The sequence below is a fragment of the Alternaria atra genome, assembly GCF_907166805.1.
Source record: "Alternaria atra isolate CS162 genome assembly, contig: 30, whole genome shotgun sequence".
NCBI lineage: Eukaryota > Fungi > Ascomycota > Dothideomycetes > Pleosporales > Pleosporaceae > Alternaria > Alternaria atra.
In genome coordinates, this window is record NW_025091329.1 from 57,467 (window position 1) to 77,410 (window position 19,944).

At 50.4% G+C, this 19,944-nt stretch overlaps 7 protein-coding genes across 7 annotated transcripts; 4 read left to right on the top strand and 3 right to left on the bottom strand.

Moving 5' to 3' along the window:
- Positions 1–357: 357 nt before the first annotated feature.
- ALTATR162_LOCUS9408 (uncharacterized protein) lies at positions 358–2,077 on the top strand (the record flags this gene model as incomplete). Its single annotated transcript, XM_043317041.1, has 3 exons — positions 358–591; positions 638–1,870; positions 1,922–2,077. 3 exons carry the CDS (start codon positions 358–360, stop codon positions 2,075–2,077), a joined length of 1,623 nt encoding a protein of 540 aa, XP_043172976.1.
- A 685-nt stretch (positions 2,078–2,762) lies between these two features.
- ALTATR162_LOCUS9409 (uncharacterized protein) lies at positions 2,763–3,125 on the top strand (the record flags this gene model as incomplete). Its single annotated transcript, XM_043317042.1, has 1 exon — positions 2,763–3,125. One exon carries the CDS (start codon positions 2,763–2,765, stop codon positions 3,123–3,125), a length of 363 nt encoding a protein of 120 aa, XP_043172977.1.
- Positions 3,126–3,744: 619 nt separating this feature from the next.
- On the bottom strand, positions 3,745–4,382 carry ALTATR162_LOCUS9410 (uncharacterized protein; the record flags this gene model as incomplete). Its single annotated transcript, XM_043317043.1, has 2 exons — positions 3,745–4,177; positions 4,234–4,382. 2 exons carry the CDS (start codon positions 4,380–4,382, stop codon positions 3,745–3,747), a joined length of 582 nt encoding a protein of 193 aa, XP_043172978.1.
- A 293-nt stretch (positions 4,383–4,675) lies between these two features.
- On the top strand, positions 4,676–5,809 carry ALTATR162_LOCUS9411 (uncharacterized protein; the record flags this gene model as incomplete). The annotated part of the gene is made up of 1 exon (XM_043317044.1): positions 4,676–5,809. One exon carries the CDS (start codon positions 4,676–4,678, stop codon positions 5,807–5,809), a length of 1,134 nt encoding a protein of 377 aa, XP_043172979.1.
- Positions 5,810–6,246: 437 nt separating this feature from the next.
- Positions 6,247–10,685, bottom strand: ALTATR162_LOCUS9412 (uncharacterized protein; the record flags this gene model as incomplete). The annotated part of the gene is made up of 4 exons (XM_043317045.1): positions 6,247–6,257; positions 6,521–7,146; positions 7,202–7,772; positions 10,475–10,685. The coding sequence occupies 4 exons, from the start codon at positions 10,683–10,685 to the stop codon at positions 6,247–6,249; spliced, it is 1,419 nt and encodes a 472-aa protein (XP_043172980.1).
- A 2,085-nt stretch (positions 10,686–12,770) lies between these two features.
- ALTATR162_LOCUS9413 (uncharacterized protein) lies at positions 12,771–13,685 on the top strand (the record flags this gene model as incomplete). The annotated part of the gene is made up of 3 exons (XM_043317046.1): positions 12,771–12,885; positions 12,938–13,450; positions 13,510–13,685. 3 exons carry the CDS (start codon positions 12,771–12,773, stop codon positions 13,683–13,685), a joined length of 804 nt encoding a protein of 267 aa, XP_043172981.1.
- Positions 13,686–15,135: 1,450 nt separating this feature from the next.
- On the bottom strand, positions 15,136–18,409 carry ALTATR162_LOCUS9414 (uncharacterized protein; the record flags this gene model as incomplete). Its single annotated transcript, XM_043317047.1, has 7 exons — positions 15,136–15,193; positions 15,253–16,603; positions 16,654–17,043; positions 17,105–17,219; positions 17,743–18,103; positions 18,158–18,354; positions 18,407–18,409. The coding sequence occupies 7 exons, from the start codon at positions 18,407–18,409 to the stop codon at positions 15,136–15,138; spliced, it is 2,475 nt and encodes an 824-aa protein (XP_043172982.1).
- Positions 18,410–19,944: the final 1,535 nt, after the last annotated feature.

Sequence of the window (19,944 nt, forward strand, 5' to 3'; positions counted from 1 at the left end):
TCATGGTATCAGGCATAGACATTGGAGCCATGCACTTGTATTTGAAGAATACATAAAGGGCGCCGCGGATTGTGGTTATAGGCGTAAATTAGTATGTAGCATTATGGGAAAACCTGGGCGTCTTCTTGAGACCATCAATCTGAATATCATATTTCCACATGCTGAAAAACACTACGTCACGATGGATCTCGCATGCGTAAGGAGGACAGTACACAACGGCGTCGGGCGCGGTAAAGTTTCAGAAGATAGTAGAAGCCTGTCGAATATTAGTCGGTGAACGGATGCTTGTCTCGAGTTGCTAGTGAGGTGAATGGTGATTGAAAGATTTGACGTTGTACGGTTTGTCATGTTGCCCAGATGGATGTTCCAGCGCCACCACAGTTTCGCCGAACTCAGCACGCCAACGGCACCATACGGGCCCAACCCTCCTTCGACACGACACTCACCTCAGCGCCGCTGTTTCCTGCTGCCACCCTCGTCCCCAGACCCCGCACACCGTCTCTCACGTCCGGCATGGAAGAAGCAGGACTGCCTTTTGGGTATACGCACAGACAACAGAAGGTGAGTGCCGCCGACGGTAGTACCAAGAAAGTGAGCGGAGGTAGGGTGAATAGGCGCTGATAGAGACGTCACGCAGCGCTCACATGCTCAAATGGACGAAGAGGAAGCCTCTGCCTCGCCTGCATGGAGATATGAGCCCTTCGCCGACGACCGCGAAGCTCCACCAACCTACCACCCCACGGGCCTCTCCTTCGACGACCATTACGACGATAGACAAAGCCCCGCGCGCGAGCAATACGAACCACGCACACGCTATCATCTCGAGCGCCAAGCAACACCCAGCTTCGAGTCCGCATTGCGCTCGCACGCCCGACCACCGATAGAACGCGCCTCCTCTAGCGCCGTACATTCACATACCGCAGGCTTACACCTGCCGAGAGTGGACAATATGGCGTCATCAGCAACAAGGCGGTTCGAAGGCGACGGCTTCGACTACAGGCGGCCAGCTGGCTCGGCGAGGAACCATGAAGCAGCAGCATCGGTTGACTTGACAGGGGAGGAGGATATGGCTATCGACCTGAGCCAGGATGACGATGTGATAGATCTCACGGCTGACGATTTGGGATATGGTGCAAGTCACGATGGTCATAATGCACGCGAGCAACATCGACACAGACAGCAAGAGTCACACCATGGTCGCCGACATGCGCCTCGTCTACCACGGGGCATGGATATCATCATCGATCTCGACAATGGAGACGAAGAGTGGAATGTTGATGCACCAGCACCAGAACCGAGCTCACCTGAGATTGAATTCATTTCTTCACGTACAATACCGGGCCGACGCCTTCCTCTGCCGACACATGGGAACGAGAACAACTCGGACGGAGACGAGGTGGAATTTGTACGGGCAAACGCATTACCAGAGGCAGAGCAACGGAGGCGGCAAAGGAACCAAGAGTTGGACAATGTCATGGATCTCTTTGGCACATTAAATGGACGTTTCACACATCTCCGAGCCCAAGTCGATCGATTCCATGCCCAGATCAATCGAACAGCACATCAATTCAACGAGCCGATTGCTCCCGCTCGTAGCGCGTCTCGTGGCCGTGCACCGCATGTCCGAGTGGGCGCTTTCATGGCGCCTGTGTTGGACTTTGACGTAATAGGTTTCGAACTTAATCCACGAGCACGCGAAGCACCACCTCCACCACCAACTTACAGCGCGCCACCGAAAGCTCCAGAGGGTTTTACGAGAAGTCCGGAGGAGGATGGTGGAGCGCTTATATGTCCTAATTGCGAGGAGGAGCTGTGTGTGGGAGGGGACGAGACGAAGAGGCAGGTGTGGATTGTGAAGGGATGTGGTCATGTAAGTCATTACTCTCACAACCACGACGAAACAGCTAACTGACAACGATAGGTCTACTGCGGCGAATGCACAGCCAATCGATCGGCTAAGCGCAGTGCAAAGGGCAAGGAAAGACCAGCGAACACGAAGCCATTCAAGGAATGTGTGGTCGACGGCTGCGAGAAGAACGTGTCGAACAAGAAGAGCATGATCCAGGTCTTCTTGTAGTGTCATGAAGCAAGAGACGGATTTCTCTCACGGACCTTTCATATCTCTCTCTAACTAGGGCTCACATCTTGGCTTTCCAAGTGATGGTTGGGTGTTTTGACGATACCCTTGCTTGCATTTCTCAATTTCGGGCTATATTACCATATCTTCTTCGCATTTCTGTTGCGTCTGCATAGCACGGTGTTGGCATGTATTTACTCTCAGCTCGTTAGCGTTCAATGGGCGGTCTGGTTCTTTGTTTTTTTGCGTACCAATTGCCTTGATGTACGAGGAAGCAAGATCCGCGATGAAGGAATGATGTAGATTTGCAAGTAACATGGCCCTGCGTGAACTTTGAAATGACCTACTCATGTACCCCAGTTTTATCCCACTTCCTCATACTTGAGCAGCACGTGTTGCTCTCACATATACTCTTGAAATCTGATCGGTCCCTGAAAAGCTAGGAAGATCAATGTATGATGATCTCATCTCACATGGTATATCCGGCATCAGCCGCGCCAAGGAAACCAGGGTCCTCAGGTACGCGAGCGAGACCGAGGCCATGCGAGAAATGCCAGCTTGCATCCATCCTCGTGCCTCAGGCATACAACACCCCGTTCAACTCCAGTCATAACTTCAGGATCGCCGTTCCTTTCCAACTCCTCACAAAAGCCACCCGCCTAGGGCCAAACTTCCAGCGTGAAACATGTCGGCAAAATCCAAGACAGCAAAGGCTGCTGCGCCAAACGACCAGCGACCCGCAAAACAATCCGGAGCGAAGAACGCATACCTCCTGGCTTACAATGCCGTCTCTGCAGCACTGTGGGCTGGCGTACTCTACCAAACCGTCACAATTGGCGGAAACGAAGTAGTCAATGCACAGAAGGCGGGAGCGTTCTTCGGCAGTAATGACTGGTTCACTGCAACCAAGCGGGGGCTAGCCAGCGGAAAGGTATACGATAGCTTAGAGGGATACACAAGAACCGTACAAACGCTCGCTGGACTGGAAGTCTTGCACAGTCTAGTCGGTACGTCTCTCCCCGATACCCATTCTCCTCCCCTGGACTAAAAGACATTTATTAATCTGGTGGATGATGTTAGGTATCGTAAGGGCCCCCCTTCTCACCACCCTCATGCAAGTCGCATCGCGCTTCCTGCTCGTTCATCTCATCGCCTCGCCCCAGGCTTTCCCGCTTTCAACCCGTCATAGTCCTGCTTACAGCACCATGCTGCTTGCGTGGAGCGTGACAGAAGTGATTCGGTACTCTTACTTTGTCTTCACTCTCTCTGGCGTTGGTGTACCGAAGCTGTGGACTTGGTTGCGGTACAACACGTTCCTTGTTCTTTACCCCTTGGGTATTTCGAGTGAGTGCTGGTTGGTGTATCAGGCTATCCCCTTGGCGAAGGAGAGGAATGAGATGTTTGGATGGGCGCTCTGGGCTATATTGGCGGTCTATGTGCCGGGGAGTTATATTTTGTTCTCGCATATGTTGGCACAAAGGAAGAAGATTGCGAGGCAAAACAGGCGCGTGTGAGGAGGCCTGGAAGAAGAGGAGTAGGTTGAGGGAAAGCCGTGTGTTGGGGTAGTAGGAGGTAGCTGTACACAGGATCAAGAAAACAGTAAACGTGCGGAATAAAGCATCCTTTTAATGGTATATATATATCTACGCCAGTGCAATGTATACTTCCTACTCCTTACCCCCTTCCTTCGGCCCTGTCTGCGCATTCCTCTCCCCAACATCTAACGCAACTAGAAACCTAGATACGCAATTGTACGCCGCTATCGTAGCCGTAATTTCAACTATTTCTTTCTCACTAAACTGCGCTTGCTTCAATTTATCAAATACAGCATCAGGGACACGGACGTCCAGAGTCATGGCGTCGGTGTACGCTAGTACTGCGGACAGCTTATCTCCAAGAATCTCAAGCGGTTGTCGAGGTTCGGATTTCAGGACTGCGTCAACCTGCGCCTTGGAGACATCCGATGCAGATTCGAGGATTGGTGAGTGCGACTCCCACTCGTACCATGCTTTGTTTAGCACGGCGACGCGGCATATGGCTGTTTCGCGGATGGCGGTGGGGAGACTGGTCTTGGTGCGGATTGAACCTAGGAATGAGTTCCTTTTGTAGAGAGTTAGTTATAGGTCCCTTTGCTATACGATGAGGTGATTTAGTACCATCCATCAGCAATGGGAGGAGCATGTAGCAATGTTCGGTCTAGAGCTATGAGACCCTTCTCGCCTCGCCGTTGTCTGACGCGCTGCTCGACGGCTTTATCCTCTTCGGACGTGAAATTCGGGGGGTCAGGGACGTATGGTAGACGCATGGTGGGATTGGTAAAGAGTTTGTGCTGAGTTGATTGTACTTCAGAATCTTGTCTCGTATCTACTTATACGAATGGGGATGAGTCAATCAAATTGGAAACGGAGTCAAGCCATATGCTCGTCGCCATATATCCCGAGGTTGGGCTGTAGTTTCGGAATGCATTCCGATCACCGAACCGGCGGGGGGCTAATTACTACTGTCTTCGCTTACCGCTTATCGATAACGAGACTTTCACCACTCTTTCCCACTTGGTTCTATAACCCATCACACTTGGTTCGCAATTCGAAAACAAAAATGGCGCCCAATTCCAAGCTCAATGCAAAGCGCAAGGCGCAAAGAGAAGGAGGGAAACCTGTGAAACCAAAGAGCGAAAAACGTTCGACCATCGCCGAAGCAAAAGGGCCTGGGATATCGTACATACCCATCGAACTTCAACAACTCTTATTGAACATCTTCCGGAACTCTTTCGCGGAGAGGTTGAGTTCGGACTTCGGTCCGCTGTTACAGGAAGTCAAGGGTCATCTTTACAATCGCGATTTCACGACTGCTTTTGGAAAGAATGAGTATCTAGAGGCGTATGCGGCTAGATGGAGTCCTAGTCGCGCGTTGGGGTATCTGGATTTGATATGGGAGTGGAGGGACGAGCTATGGTCGGATGAGGAGGAGGAAGTAGAAGAGAATCAAGAAGTCAGCAAAGAGGGTGTCAAGTCAAAGAGCCGGAAGGTCGTATGTCTTGGTGGTGGAGCAGGCGCGGAGATTGTGGCTCTGGGCAGCATGCAGAAGTTGATGTCTAGCATGAGCTCAGAAGAAGAAGGGAGCGAAGTTGCGGGAAAACATATCGAAGTCGCCGCGATAGACGTCGCTGACTGGAGCGTGGTTGTGGAAAACCTAGCGAAACAACTTACTACCGCGCCGACGCTGAACAAGTACGCATCGGCTGCTGCAAAAGCCGCAAACGTCCCGTTGCTCAACCCGGAAGACATCTCAATACAATTCAAACAGCAAGATGTGCTTCAAGCTTCTGTCGAAGAGTTATCCGCTCAGCTCGCAGATGCAAATCTCGTAACGCTACTCTTTACGCTGAACGAACTATATTCAACATCAATGCCTCTGACCCAGAAATTCCTTCTCCTTCTGACGTCGATCCTCCAACCCGGCGCGCTTCTCCTCGTAGTCGACAGCCCCGGAAGCTACTCTTCGGTCACTTTGAACGGCGCTGAGAAGAAGTACCCGATGCAGTGGCTATTAGACCATACATTGCTGAAGCAAGCCAACGGCAATCTGAACGAGCGAGGCAAGGAAGAGATAGTCCGCTGGGAGAAGACCAAAGAAGATGATAGTAGGTGGTATAGGCTGGACGAGAGACTGCGCTATCCGATTGAATTGGAGAATATGCGGATGCAAGTACATCTTTATCGGAAGCTGTAGAGTGTCGGGGTATAATCAACGGAAATATCGGAATTGTTACGCATACACTATACCTTTGCATATCCCGCTCTTATTACTTAGCAGACCTTTTTTATGTAAGGTTATCTTTCAAATGAGCCTCTTCTGTGTATCTCATACCACTCTTTGATTAAGCTCCAACTATAGAACATGTTATGGGTTTGTTGTTTGACTTACTAGTTTTAGCAGGGTCTTAGCAGACACGCTCAAGTCGTTAATTGCCCATTTCATCTGCTTACAGAGCACGTTATATCAAACCCCATATTCTGGAATGTGAGAAGCTTCGTAAGTAAACAAGAGAGTTCTTCGTTTGTGTGAAGTAGTATATTGTCTAATTAATATGCAATAGCTCTATACTTGGAAATATCTTCATCCAATCCTCGCAATGGTTCTATCAGTCGTATGCGACTAGCATTTACTCATACCGAGCCTTGATCATGTCAGCTGCTTTCTCGGCAACAGCGTACAGCGTCGAAGTCAGATGGCCGCAGACTTGGAACGGGATGACAGAGGCATCGACGACGCGGACGTTGCTAGTGCCGTAGACGGTGAGGTTAGAATCGACCACACCCCCAAGCTCGCGCGGCATCATGGCGGCTGTAGAGATGTAATGGAAGTTGGAGCGATCTAGAGTATTGAAAATCGTGTTAGCTTGATATTCACTCATGTTTGGTTTTGTCGCGGCGGACTTACATGTCGATTTCAACCACGTCTCCCAGACGGCGTCAGATGCATTGGTAGGCACTAGGTTCATTCCAGGAGTGACCTCGCCAGAGAGTGCTTCAGAAAAGGGCGCCGTGTTGGCGAACTTCCTCGCCATCTTGGCGGTCGCAATCTGCTGATGGATGTCGTAGTCCAGCATGAAGTAGTTGGGATTGATGTGGGCCGGCGCAGAAGCATTGGTAGAGTTGATGTGGATACTACCGCGCGAGAAGGGAAGAAGGCCCCAGTACTCGATTGTTATGGGCCCTGCTGCTGCGGGCGAAACGATAATCTCAGAAACAGGAATCTTGTTCTTGAAGATGAGGTCGTACTGCACGCGGAAGAGTTTTTCGGTCACTGAACTATCAATGATGCCACTGGCGTTGGCTGTTCTCTCGGCATAGTTTTTGATCGAGTTTGTGACGCTTGCGTTGAGAGCAGCGAGGTCTTTCCCAAATACATCCTCTGCGTTGAAGTAGGCCGCATAGCCAGCAAGTCCTGTGAAGTTTGTACCGTTGTTGTTGGTGTAGAACATGTCCATGGTAGTCTGATCTTGTAGGTTTTCGCCAACAAAGGGTAGATCGACAACAACATCAATGCCGTGCTCTCGAAGAATGCTACAGGTCTCGTTAGCTTCCATATATGCACACTTGTGATGACTGAAATACTTACGATGGGTTTCCTACACCAGACTGCTCAAGAAGCAGGGGCGATCTGAGACTACCTGCCGAAAGAATAATCTCGCGGTTGGCAAAGATGGTACTCCTTGTACCGTTGAACCCTACGAAGACAACGCCACTTGCGGTCCGTCCTAGGTCTCCGTTTCCCGATTCCGGATGCCAGATTATCTTCTCTACGAAAGATTCGAGATAGATGTCAAGGTTAGGCCGCTTCGATATGGGCCAGTAGTAGGCCCGACCAGCATCTTCTCTGACATTTTCTGCTTGCTGAACGGTCTTTGGAAAGACTGTCAGGCCTCGCATGGATCCTGCATTTGGTTCCTCGTTGAGAGGAAGACCCAGCGCTCCGAAAGTCTGATTGATGGATGATATGACTTCCTCGCTCATCATGTTGTCTGTCCAGCCAACAGCTAATGGGCCAGATGTACCGTGAGTCTCAGGGTCAAATGAGGCACCGCGTTGGAGCTGGGATGCGCTTGGTTGCTGAATGTACTCGCTCTTCTTGTAGTATGGCATTAAGCTCTCCCAGTTCCAGCCTGCATTTCCAATATGTTGCCATGCGTCTATCTGCGCAGCTTCAGCCCGCAGATATGTCATTCCTACAACGCAAACCTGTTAGAAACGTCATTAGGCTACAGGCGTGCTTCTATTCACGAACCATTAATATTGCTTGTTCCTCCAAGAGCCTTGCCTGCACGCAAAACCTGCGAGGCATTCCCAGCGTAGACTTGAGGAACGCTCTCGTACTGCCAATCTATGGCAGTTCCAAAGGCCTTTCCATATTTAGATGTATTCGTTATGTTGGTGTTGTAAAGCTCAACACCTCCAGCCTCGATGACCGCAACAGATACGTTGTGATCCTCGGAAAGACGATTGGCAACCACAAGACCGGATGTTCCGCCGCCAACAATTATATAGTCGTATCGTGGGCTGTGTTTCCAAGCGTTATCTGCATCTGCCGACACTGCTAATGCTGCAGGTACCAGGAGCAGTGTAGGAAATGCGATATGCATAGTAGATATTTCGACGAGAAGGTAAAACAAAGATGGCTTCGTGATACCGGATTAGGAGAAACGAGCAGATGAGGACTAGTTATTTGGGAGACAATGCCCTCCTATAAATAATAGATAATGGTTTAAATTTTCTCATGGCGTGTAAACATTGCTGTAAAGGAGCTCGCCCAGTAACGGCAACAAAAGTGGACCGTTCTGTTGGTGCAACTATTATCAAGCATCTTGTAAGCTAATTTACTCCACAATAATCATCTAAGTCTCGGTCCGATTTCGTCTTCTTATCGAAGTACTAGGCAACTACTAAATCAGATCATTGCACTCTATTATCGCTTTGAACGACACGTACAGCAATCTCAAGAATTAGATCAGATCTTCGGTTCCAGCACGATATGACGGTGAGCGCCGTTCCTATATCGCCTCTAGGTTAACATGGCAATGGCGTGTCACATTCGGTGGACCCTATTTCCAATCGTGAACACTACGGTCTCACAATCCCACAATTTACTCGTACAAGATGCGCTAGGAATCTCGACTCCTCTGAACTGCAATGGTGCTTCGTTCGTCATGCATTAAGAATGCGCCTTCTAGGTGATATAACACAGAAACTCTGCGTTGGTGCGCTGGGTTGTCTAGATAGCCCAAGAGTTCATTCGCTATCGAACAGGTCCTTCACATCCATTGTGGTCACGCTAATTTAGACGGAAATGCTGATTCGACTTAGGTAAGTCGAGCAGGATGCTATGGCAAGGGCATGGGCAAACGGCTTGAGATTTTTTTATGTTGTGGAGCCTGTTGTTCACTATATCCCTGTAATTCTCCATCATGTTCATGCCCTTCGTAAGCATTTGAAATGGTGCGCACGGACACTTCATCTACCGGTACTGGTACCGGTACGGTCCGACTTCGTAGCCACTATTATGACATCGCCTCGCAGCCACCCTAGATTTCAGACAATAACACAACGATGATTGTTGTTGACCATCTTTGTTTCCAACATGACCATGCAGAATCAAGTCGGTAGAACTCGATGTTACTTAGATGGGTATATACTACTCGCGCAACATTTGCATGTCTTATACGAAGGAAAAATCATCAAATCTATGCTACCATACCCTAGTCCTCATAATATTTTCTGAACTCGATACGTACAAATCAGATCTTGGAGGTCGTACAGTTATCTGACTTAATGTGCTCCATCATCTTATCACTCACCACATCCTTTATTTGAAGAGTAGCGATGACGTGTGATGCACGGACACAACGGAACCAATTGAAGAATTTTACGAAGAGACGTACTCTGCTCGCGAGATACATGCGTGCTATACAACACAATCAAGGCTTTACGATCAGAAGAAGTGATATCGGCATCTCGATGTCAAAACAAGACCCTGCTATTATGGCGAAGAGTTTTGAAGCAATCAGTTAAGCGAACACTGGGCAGAAATTGCTTTCATCCGCATTATGTTGGATTTACGTATAGAGTACAACAGTGATAAGGCGATTTAGAGTTTAGAGTGCTTGATAGTGTTGTGCCAGGCGTTGACACTCTGCCGGCGTAGGGTCGGCCAGATAGTCGGATGTGCTGTGCTCGATTTGCGAAGAACAAGATCATCCCATGTTCCGGATGAAGCTAACCAGAATTGGGAACTACCGGCCTCGAGCACGTCTAAGTGGTTATCGTAACGCTTCAGACTAGATATGCTATTTCAAAGATGGGCCAGAGTGTTTCTGAAAGAATCAAGTTAAAGGTTTCCCGACTATATAATGATCACTGGTTATAGTGTATTCGCTATGTTGCTAGAACTCTCATAAGCCGCGTGCTTGCTATATGTACTGTGGGAAAGCCGTTCGCACAGCGCTGGCTATCAGCGCACTCCGATTGTTGGCGAACGCCTTCTTGTATCCTCGGCCCGGTAATTGTATGCGCATTACTGTCGCAGGTGGTGTATGGCAGGATGCAAAGCTTGCAAGAAGCTCATGGCATTCAAAGTGTTGCATGTATGCATTAGGTGTGGCGTTCGGTCGTCATTCGAAGCAAGTTCGTTGACCCTCTCAATTCTTTCACCCACCCCTAACCTCGGTACAACTCCAGCCTCTCTCGCGCTCTCTTTCATTCCCATGAACCTCCTCCGGTCTCCTGACCCCCGAATCTACCCTCTCCATCCTCATACTCGACCGCAACAACTCCTTGGTCACGAGTATACTCCGCAGGCTATGGTCCTCTTGGATGCTACGAAGACTGATATTACTACTTCCTGGGCTCTTTGGTGTCTCTCGGAGACGCGTTTTCTCGTATCGCCGTAGGAGGATGGCGATTAAGGGGACGGCGAGGAGCAGACCGACAATGGCTATCACGATGCCAATGATGGCGCCAGGACTGAAGCCGTCGCTGCGTGAGCTGACGTTGGGGATTATGGCTGGTGGGGCTTCAGGACTGAAGGAAGGGGTCGGTGTTGGTGCCATTTTGTTTGCTTGGTGATAGTCGTGGAGAATTTATGGTGTTCGTTGAGTAATAATGATCGTGCTTGTCGAGTAATGACAATCGAAGACGGAAGAGACTGGATTGAAAGATGCAATAAAACGAAGGTAGTGTAGTGAGCGAGACGAACTGATAGCACAATTTGAGAAAATGAAATCCACGTTCAATGATTAGGATAGGATATGCTGGGCTGTCAGACCACAGTAGTAAGAACACGAGGGGTTTTCATGCACGAATCGCACCATTTCATCACCTTCCAGAACAATCAACCCCCACTCCTTTGCCATGCCTATCCCGACCAAATCGTTGCCTCAGTTGGCCATAAACAGGTGAGTACTGCTTAGCGTAGTTGCAACCCCTCGTTTCCACACTAGAATTGGCTGCGAGGCAAAGTTAGTGGCGTTAGCGACTGGCCAATCATGTCTCGTTGGCTGGCGAAGGAGGCAAACGCGTGAGTAGAGCCGCACGCGGCTTGGCCTTGGGCAGAGAAGGATTGCGCTGGAGGATGAGAGCCTGCAGCGAATGGGCTTGATGAGTGATGGAGGGGTAGTCTTGGAATATGTGAGGCAATTGGCGAGGGACGTGGGAACGAGGTCTTGTTGGGTCGGAGCTGACCGAGGGAAGGCTTGCGCAGGTACATGTTCAACGGTAATCGGACAGTCTTTGGCGAGATGCTGACCGCTTCTTGACGCATTTAGAAGAGTCGACCGGTGTTGTAGGCGCGTGACAGCGATGCTGTTGTTTTGGCATACTTCTGCCCCTTGATCCTAAGCGAAAGTGGTGGATGTTGCCCCTCATTTGCACTTCTCGCAATTGCAACCCCACGCAACAGCCTGGCATGGCGACCCGACCTCGCTCGAACCTGCGCGACGTCATTTGAATATCTCGTTCTACCCAAGCACGGATAAAGATTCCTTGGAAAAGCCTGACGCATTATTTTTGAACGTGCTTGGGTGTGAATAAATCGTCTGTACCTGGCTTACCAGTCAGCCAGGCTATATCATTTGATGCGAGGCCTATAACAAAAGGTCTTCAAATCGTCGGAAGCGCCATAATCGGCACATTACGGCACGTCGTTCTACGACGGGCTTTATGCCAGACTCATTCTTCTGTGCTCTGGAATCACGGCACTCACCTGTCATAATGCTTATGGAGCCGACGTCTGCGGCATCGCGGGAGTGTCTCGTCCCGGTCGCTTCCTAGTGAGAAGCTCGCTGGAGTACGAAGCATCAGTCTAATCATTGAGCCGGTGGTAGATATGAGTGTGGTGTGCCCCAAAGGGATAGCTAAAGAGAAAATTTCCGAAAAGGACTCGCTCATCAAGAGAAGAACGGACGCAGCTGCCAGCCGGGTAAAGCAGCAGTCGCGATGGCATCTATACGAGTCGCCACTTTCGAGAAAAGAGATGACATGAATATGGTATCGTCCAACTTCCTGACCTATATCGGCAGACCGTAATCGTTAGGCTCCCTGGGTTAACACTTGTAGTAGGCGTTGCTTGTTGAGAGCGTCATGGGTAAAGTTGTCGATGGTGAAACGAAACGCAAGCAGTGATAGTGCGAGTACGAGTGCGACACCGAGAACGAAGCTCGAGTATGGCGTCGTATGCACGGACCCTGGACCCGTACACTTTGCGATATACGACTTGTACCCCAGGCTTGACGTCGCCTCGCGCTGTGCTATTCAATCGGAAAAAACATCATTGGTCGAACGTGTCAGTGAAACAAAAAATCTGGGGCCGTTAGACTTAGCATTCCCGTAGATCGACACCGGAAGTACGGCTGCAAGCCCATCCCGCTATGGATCACCGAGGATACCGATGTTTTGTAACAACACATCTGGCATTGGTCGCGGAGCCGGCACTATAACCTAACAACGTCAGTTACGCGTATTTCGTAAGGACAACTGTGGATACCCATGTTACTTTTAGAGCCGTAAGTCATATGGTTCTTGAAAAGATATAAGACATGGCACCATTCTTAACATTGGAATTTCAACAACAGTATCCAGTGCAAATCGCCTCATATTTGACTTTCCAAGCGATACTTACGAAAATCTCAAACCTCATCATGAAGTTCACTGCTGTTCTTGTCGCCTCGACCGCTACGCTCGCTTCAGCGAAACCTCAGTATGGTGCCGCGGCTGTAGACCCCCATGCTTGGATGCCTGCCTCTTCCAATGACTGTAGGTGCAGATGTTGTGGTATGAAATCACGGCCCAATACTGACATTCATAGTCCGAGGCCCATGCCCAATGCTCAACACCCTAGCGAACCACGGTTTCCTTCCACGCGATGGCCGCAACTTCACCCAGGAGAACGTCGTCAAGGGTCTGAAGGATGGCTTGAACTTCAATGCCTCCCTTGGTGCACTCATGTGGCAGCAAGCCATCATCGCCAACCCAGAACCGAACGCTACTTTCTTTACTCTGGAGCAGCTCAACGTCCACAACGTCCTTGAGCACGATGCCAGTCTTACGCGTACCGACGCCGCCTTTGGTAACAACCATATCTTCAATGAGACCGTGTACAACACGTCAAGGAAGTGGTGGACAGAGGAGATTGTGACGCCTAAGATGCTGGCCAACTCCAAGATTTTCCGCCAGTTGGAGAGCCGAGCGACGAACCCGAACTACACATTCACTGCTTCGACTGAAGAATTCAGTCTCGGTGAGGTCTCGGCACCTATCATCGCCTTTGGTTCTCTGGAGGATGGTACCGTCAACCGCACGTTGATTGAGTACTTCTTTGGTGAGTCTATCAGCAGTGTGTAGAATAAATAGCTGGACCAGGAGCTAATAATCAAGTAGAGAATGAACGTCTTCCAAACGAGCTGGGTTGGACCAAGAAGACCGATGAGATCACCCTGATGAAGATTATGGCCACGACAAGCATCATCCGCAACGCGACCAGCCTGCTCACTGGTGGGAATACTGTCGAGGATTCTCCTCACGGCAAACGCGACCTCCACGGTGGGTTGTTTTAGGTTGGGCTCGCGCAGAATTAGCTTGATCCGAGAGTTCCGCGATTGTGAGCATAGTCATAGTTAGAAAGCAGTTCTGCACTCCCACTGCTTTATGATTTCACTGGGTTGAGGAAGCGGATATCATGGCCACCTTACGTTCTTGTTCAGCTAGAATCATTTCGCTTCCCGTGGACGCTTCTTTCCAGCGATTGAGTTGTCCTTGTTCCATAAACGCTCAGCTTCGGTCGTCACAGATCCGACATCACTAGACTATCCCCTTCATTATTGTTCTTCCCCCCCCCCCTCCACCAGACTCCGATTTTGCGTCTCAACTACTTATATCTGATCTTCATTTTGTTCAATTGAGAAGGCTGATGGGGTCGTTCTGCCTTCGGCCGCGCTGCACGGTACATATCATCAGTAAGTGCGCTCTTGAAAATCTCACTGAGCGACGCTTTGCGCATGATAGGAAGACCAAGCTTCACATGACGCTTTTGATTCCAGATCATCAATAGTAGCCCAAACATGACGATGAGAACTGGTGGGATGGCAAGCAGTGCTACTCTTTGAGGATCCAGTTTTCGAGTCAAGGCAATCGAGGTCATGACTACAGGGTCGCCATCATGTCAACTTTCGCTCGTGGCTTGGGCAAGAGCTCCTACAGCTACGTGAATGAAGTTCTCAATGTACACGATCGTCCATTTGATGTTATCTGCATCAACCATGCTCGTTGTGACTATGGATGGGGGCTCGGGTTCATCATATCCATAGAGCGGATGCGCGCCCCGGATGCTTTGCCCTATGAATATAAGGGCCATGGTAAACCAGAGAGCAATAGGGGAGCTATTCTGGTTTCCTACGAGTTCTTCATTGTTGTCTTTGTTGTTGGCTCCACCAGGGTTGCGAAGACGGCCGAGGAAGTTAGTGTGTGGGGTTGGTAGACTTTGTGGAACTAATCCGACTATAAGATTGTCTTCCACGATCTCGACGCTGATATTGCAGGATATCGTGGAGATATTCCTCTCAATAAACCTCGCATAGAACCTACAGCTGTGATACTACACGTAATAGGAGGTGCGTGTATAACCATCTCCGTGCAAAGGTATAGTACTTCTACCTTTGATCCTTCAACACCGTTTCTCAGTTGGGGAAACATGTTGCGGCAGTATATCAGTGGCAAGTGGTGCGCAGCGGCTATCACGAATGACAAAAGGTAGCATTATTTAGTCTAATGCCAACAAGTCAGTACCACATAAAGATCCCGATTTTGCGAGCATTGCGTTCTATATCAACACCTTTGCGAGCCGCCAGTGAACAAATCCGTGAAGGCCTTCACTGGTTGGCATCGCAACCCAAACCAACAGAACGCCAATCAATGCATACTATCCCGTACATCTGCGGAGAAAACAAGACATCAGATAGTGTATCTCTGGTGCGGTAACGAGCTTCATAAGATAAGCCCTGTACCCCTCTATTGGACCTGCTTAATCTTGCATTGCCAGCCGGAGTTGGCTTCAAGTAGCGGAAGACTGTCAAACGCCGTTAGTATCGCCTACACTTCATATCAAAGGAAGGAGGAGGAACAAACCTAGCACCCAAACACCATCCCAACTCGTTACCCTTGATCTTCTTCGCGATCTTCACCTCGCGATCGATAGGCATGCCGTACCCACTCCTCAACAACTCATACTGGAAGTTGAGATCAAGACACCACTCCGGCCTGCCCTTGAGCTCCTCAATCGCATTCGGCACAGCGCTAAAAGAATCCCAACCCTTCTCACCGGTGCACACCTTATCCGCTAGGTTCTGCAACTCACGTAGAGTAAAGGACTCAGGCATACCGAGATCCTGGGTGCGGTCGTAGAAGTAGGAGAGGAGGTACACGGCTTCGGTAGCGAAAGTCTGCTCGAAAGGAGGTTGATGAACACCGCGGAAGGCACAGGGTGCGATGGCGCATTCGTCATCTTTGTGGAGGGTCTTCTCGGCCAAACCACGGCATTGGGTGGGGGAGGCTGTAGAAGGTCCGGTCATGTTTACGGTGATGGAGTCACCGAGTGCGTGGCCCTTGGGCAGCTGCACTTCGATTTCGCGGGTCATGCCGGGTGCGATGCAAGGGTTTACAATGGGCTTCTTCAGGTATTCTCTGTTGTCCTTGTTCATCTCGTGGAGACCGGCGAGAACGGTGCTGTGGAGGTTGTTGCGGGCTTCCATGAGACCATAGCCTAGGTACGAGTGCTGGTAGAGGTTGAAGTTGCGGTTACCGAAGTTGAGTGCGTACTTGTGGTCCCCCTCTGCAAGCTTGGTGGGGAGTCCGCCGCGGGGGGTATCGGGGAAGGTGGGCTCGAAGATGATTTGCGTGGAGCCGCCGCCGAGATCGAGGACAGCGGCGGTGGGGTTCTTGTCTGGGCCGCCAATCTTGCCTAGGAGGTAGTTGACGGTAATCCATGCGTAAACACCCTCCATCTCGCCGGGCATGACCTCTACACCGTTTTTCTCTTCGGAGACAAGGGGGAAGGGGTAGTCGTTGTCGAGGTGGCGGCGCACTGCAGCAAGGATGGCGTTGCTCTTCTCCTCACCGAGCTTGCGGAGACCAGCTGTTGCCTTTACAGCAATGGGTGTGCATGACTGGTATTCCTTGGGCACGTTCTTAAGCGCAACATCCATTAGGACGTCGAGGCTCTTCGCAGCAGCCTCCGGGTTATCGCCATATGCCGAAAGGCCGGAGCCCCCTTCTCTCTTTGGCGTCATCTCGAAGTTCTCGCTCTCGAGTTCAGGGCTTGGGCCGCAGTTGTTGAACTTGTAAACGTGGATGCGGGAGCCTGTACTGCCGGCATCGACCATGAGAGCGTATTGGATGAGCGGCTTGTCCTTGGAGTAGGACTTTGTGCATTGTGCCTGTGCATCGCCAGCTGCTGTGTTTCCGCCTGATGGATGCGATACTGATGGCGGTGTTAGTAATCGTTTCCTTTAGTACGTGTCGTCAACCTACCCGCCGGGCTTGACAGGCCATCTCGTGGTGCGACGAAATATAATACAAGCAGTATGAATGCGATAACGCCACCTGTCTTGAGGTAGCGCATTCGCTGCCCTTGATTCATAACGGCGCTGCCCTTGTGGTCGTTCATGAATGCGTCCGAATACGTCGACCGATGTCGCGAGTGTCTGTCGGCTTTGGCGTTGGGGTCGCTGGAGTCGCGACTAGGGTCGAAGTTGCGTGGTAGAGAGACGGAGACGCGGCGGCGTGGGCCAGAAAAGCTAAAGTAGGACCAGATGCCGGGACGTCGTTGGCTTCCGGGGACTTCGACTCCGCTGGACATGGAACCAGGGGACACGAGGGGAGAAAAGGGTCCACGGTTTAGGGCGCGATCATTGAGCTGAGCTGCATTCCAAAGTTAGCCTAGACTAGTGCGGCGATGTGAACACAGTTGGTGATTACGTACAACAGGAGTAACTGTTCAGAGCGGTAGGGTGATATGTTCGAATGCGATTGGCGTAACCCAAGTCTGTTGCATTCGTGTTCGTGTGCTTGTTGAGTGAGGTCCCTGAATCTTGGCACTAGCATTTGAACTTCAGCCCTGCAGCGCCACTATCCAATGGCGCCGGCCTTATCTGCAGCGGCTATATTTGGCATCGCATCCCTTTCGAGATGGCGTGGGTATCGTTGTGCTATGCTACAAATACACTACAGACGTATTGTTGTTTTAAATCTCCCCAGCGACACATGTGACTTGCCAAACCAGGCAGATATCCTTCCTCCATATGTGACGCTACCCAAACCATGGCACCGCTGCATATTTCTCCATATGTCGATCCTCACAAGAGGATTGACTACGTCTCCTGGGTCGATGTCGTTTGAACAGAGTGGACAGAGTAGAGCACTGTGGAGTCGGGAAGCTATAAAGCTTTCGCGTAAGGTTTAGTAGGATCGTCGTTGACGCGTTCGACAGTGGGATCGAGAAGGGCTTCGCGGCCATCGTTTGTGGCAGTTGTCCCCGAGTCGCACATGCTGCCTTGAAGACTTTCACCCGAAAGACAGCCCTGCCCTCTTCATCACGCTCTCAAAGTCTTCAAGACTGACCCCTCCGACATCTTTTCCCTGTCCCTTGACCCCACCATTCGCCTCAAGGATCATATCCTTCAAGATGTCGTCTGGCACGTCCTCTCGCAACTCCTTCGCTACCCTCCTCAAATGCGCAAGCGTTATCGGTCCCGAAGCGCCATGGGTGAAGAGTTGATATGCCGCGTTAACTTCTTCTGCATTGCTCTCTCCCTGGTAGTCTTCGTCTTCTTCGTCTTCATCGGACCCGTGCTCCTTTGAGTGTATGGCGATAGCGGCGTATGAAAGGAAGGGCACAAACTCGACATAGCCCGTATTGAGGGGGTCGATGGTGGACAGGATAGAAGACATCTCGGACTTGTCAGGCGTGAGATTCAGCGAGCTTTGCAGTCGTTAGTATGTCCTTGCTACTCTCTGGCGCATTCTTGCAACCTACGTCAAACACCTGCGCACATCGCTTTTCTTCAATACACCTTCTTTAGAGTCTTCATGTTCGGGATGCGACACAGCAAAGAGACCAAATGCTTCGCGTATCTCAGCCTCTTGCTCCGCGGTTATGCCATTCTCTTTCGCGAGCTTCGAAGGCCGTTTGACGGGCGGCGCCTTGGCAGGACCTCCACGACGTCTCGGTGGCTGTCACTTGTTAGTTCTTATTCCCACAAGGAGCTCTTAACGAAGAACTCACCATAGCATGTACTTTGTAGGGTTGAAGCCTCCCCCGATGCTGGCGCGTGCCGTATGGTTCGTTATGGTACCGACTTCGATGACGCGACTGCACGGGCCTACGCCAAGGGGAAACACGGGCCCCATCTCTGAGCACTTATTTTCTTTGTTTCCCCACCTCAGCTTGTTCAAGCTATAAAGGCACCACAACTGACTTACGTGTCTCACTTCTACATCTCCCTTTTTACATTACTCTGGAGCTCTGCAGTCCTCTGCCTGATCGTCTTCTTATATGGCTTTGTTTAGTCGACGCGTCGAACGCGAATTGTCGTCGACCACTTCCACCATGCTTTACCCACCTTTCTAAAATCGATCCTTCATCCATCCATATCACACCATACCTTGTCCCACCTCTGGGACAATGGAGTTCAAGACGAGCCACAAGGATCCACAAGACGCGTTAGCCTGACTGCCGTCAAGCTCCTGCCCGATGCGCGGAGCCACCCCATTGGGCGGTTGAGCGAGCACGTAGAGTGTCGCAATGCGTCAGTGCCTCTCAGTCTGCTGAGGGTGGAGCTCTTGTTCTCACAAGAGCTTTCGGTAGTCTTGCAACCCGACCTTGGAGGAAGAAGCCAACAAATATAAAGCCGCCTTCGGACGGTCTTCGACAGGCCGTATAGCCTCTGGCATGATTTGCCACGAGGCAACCATTGGTTGGCGCGTTCACTTTCCGAAATGATCATTGAGTCAATCAATGAGGATTATGCCATTCGGTTACATGTACTGTGGTGCTACGGCCCAACGACTGACTCCAACGTTCCATCGTTAGTATTGGTGACTTCCACCTTTCATGGTTGAGGGACTTTTTACAGTCCGTTCTCTTATCATGCAACACTTTTTACAAGGATGTATGGATTTGAGCAAGACTGATATGACTTGACTTCGGTCATGTCGTTCCGCTTCTTCAATAAGCTAGAGCTTGTCGTTACGTTATTCTCACGTTGAGCAAGTGTGGACACTGAAGCAAGATTGAACTACCTCATCTACCCCCTTCAAGGTGATGAGGCTTCTGTTTCTCAATTCGTTGAGCCGATTAGATGGTTCAAGGGTGAGGAATGGAAGAGACATGCCTTCGTTTGCGCGAAAACCATTTGTGATTGCAATTTTCCGTACTTGCCTGCCTTTTTCTCATAATGCCGTGCGATCGCCATCATTGTATAGCTTCACATAACTATCTCATCGTGCCAGTCCTTCGCCCGCAATGATGAACTCATCGCGTCAATTGCATATTCTTGCCGAATGGTATTGGTTAACGATGACGACGGCGGCTTACTTATCTCGCGATCGCTATATAAATACAATTGCTCAATAATCCGAAACAGCTTGCTTGTGGAAGTGCTGAGATACTGCATTGCCTTCATTGGTCGTGATTGCTTCAGGCGTCCTGTCTCCCCTGCACAGCATGCGCAAGGATAATAAATATGCCCCTTCCCCGCTAGTGATGCAGGGCGAATCAACTCCACCATGTCCCGCCTTACAATGCCCAACATCGCGCAATGG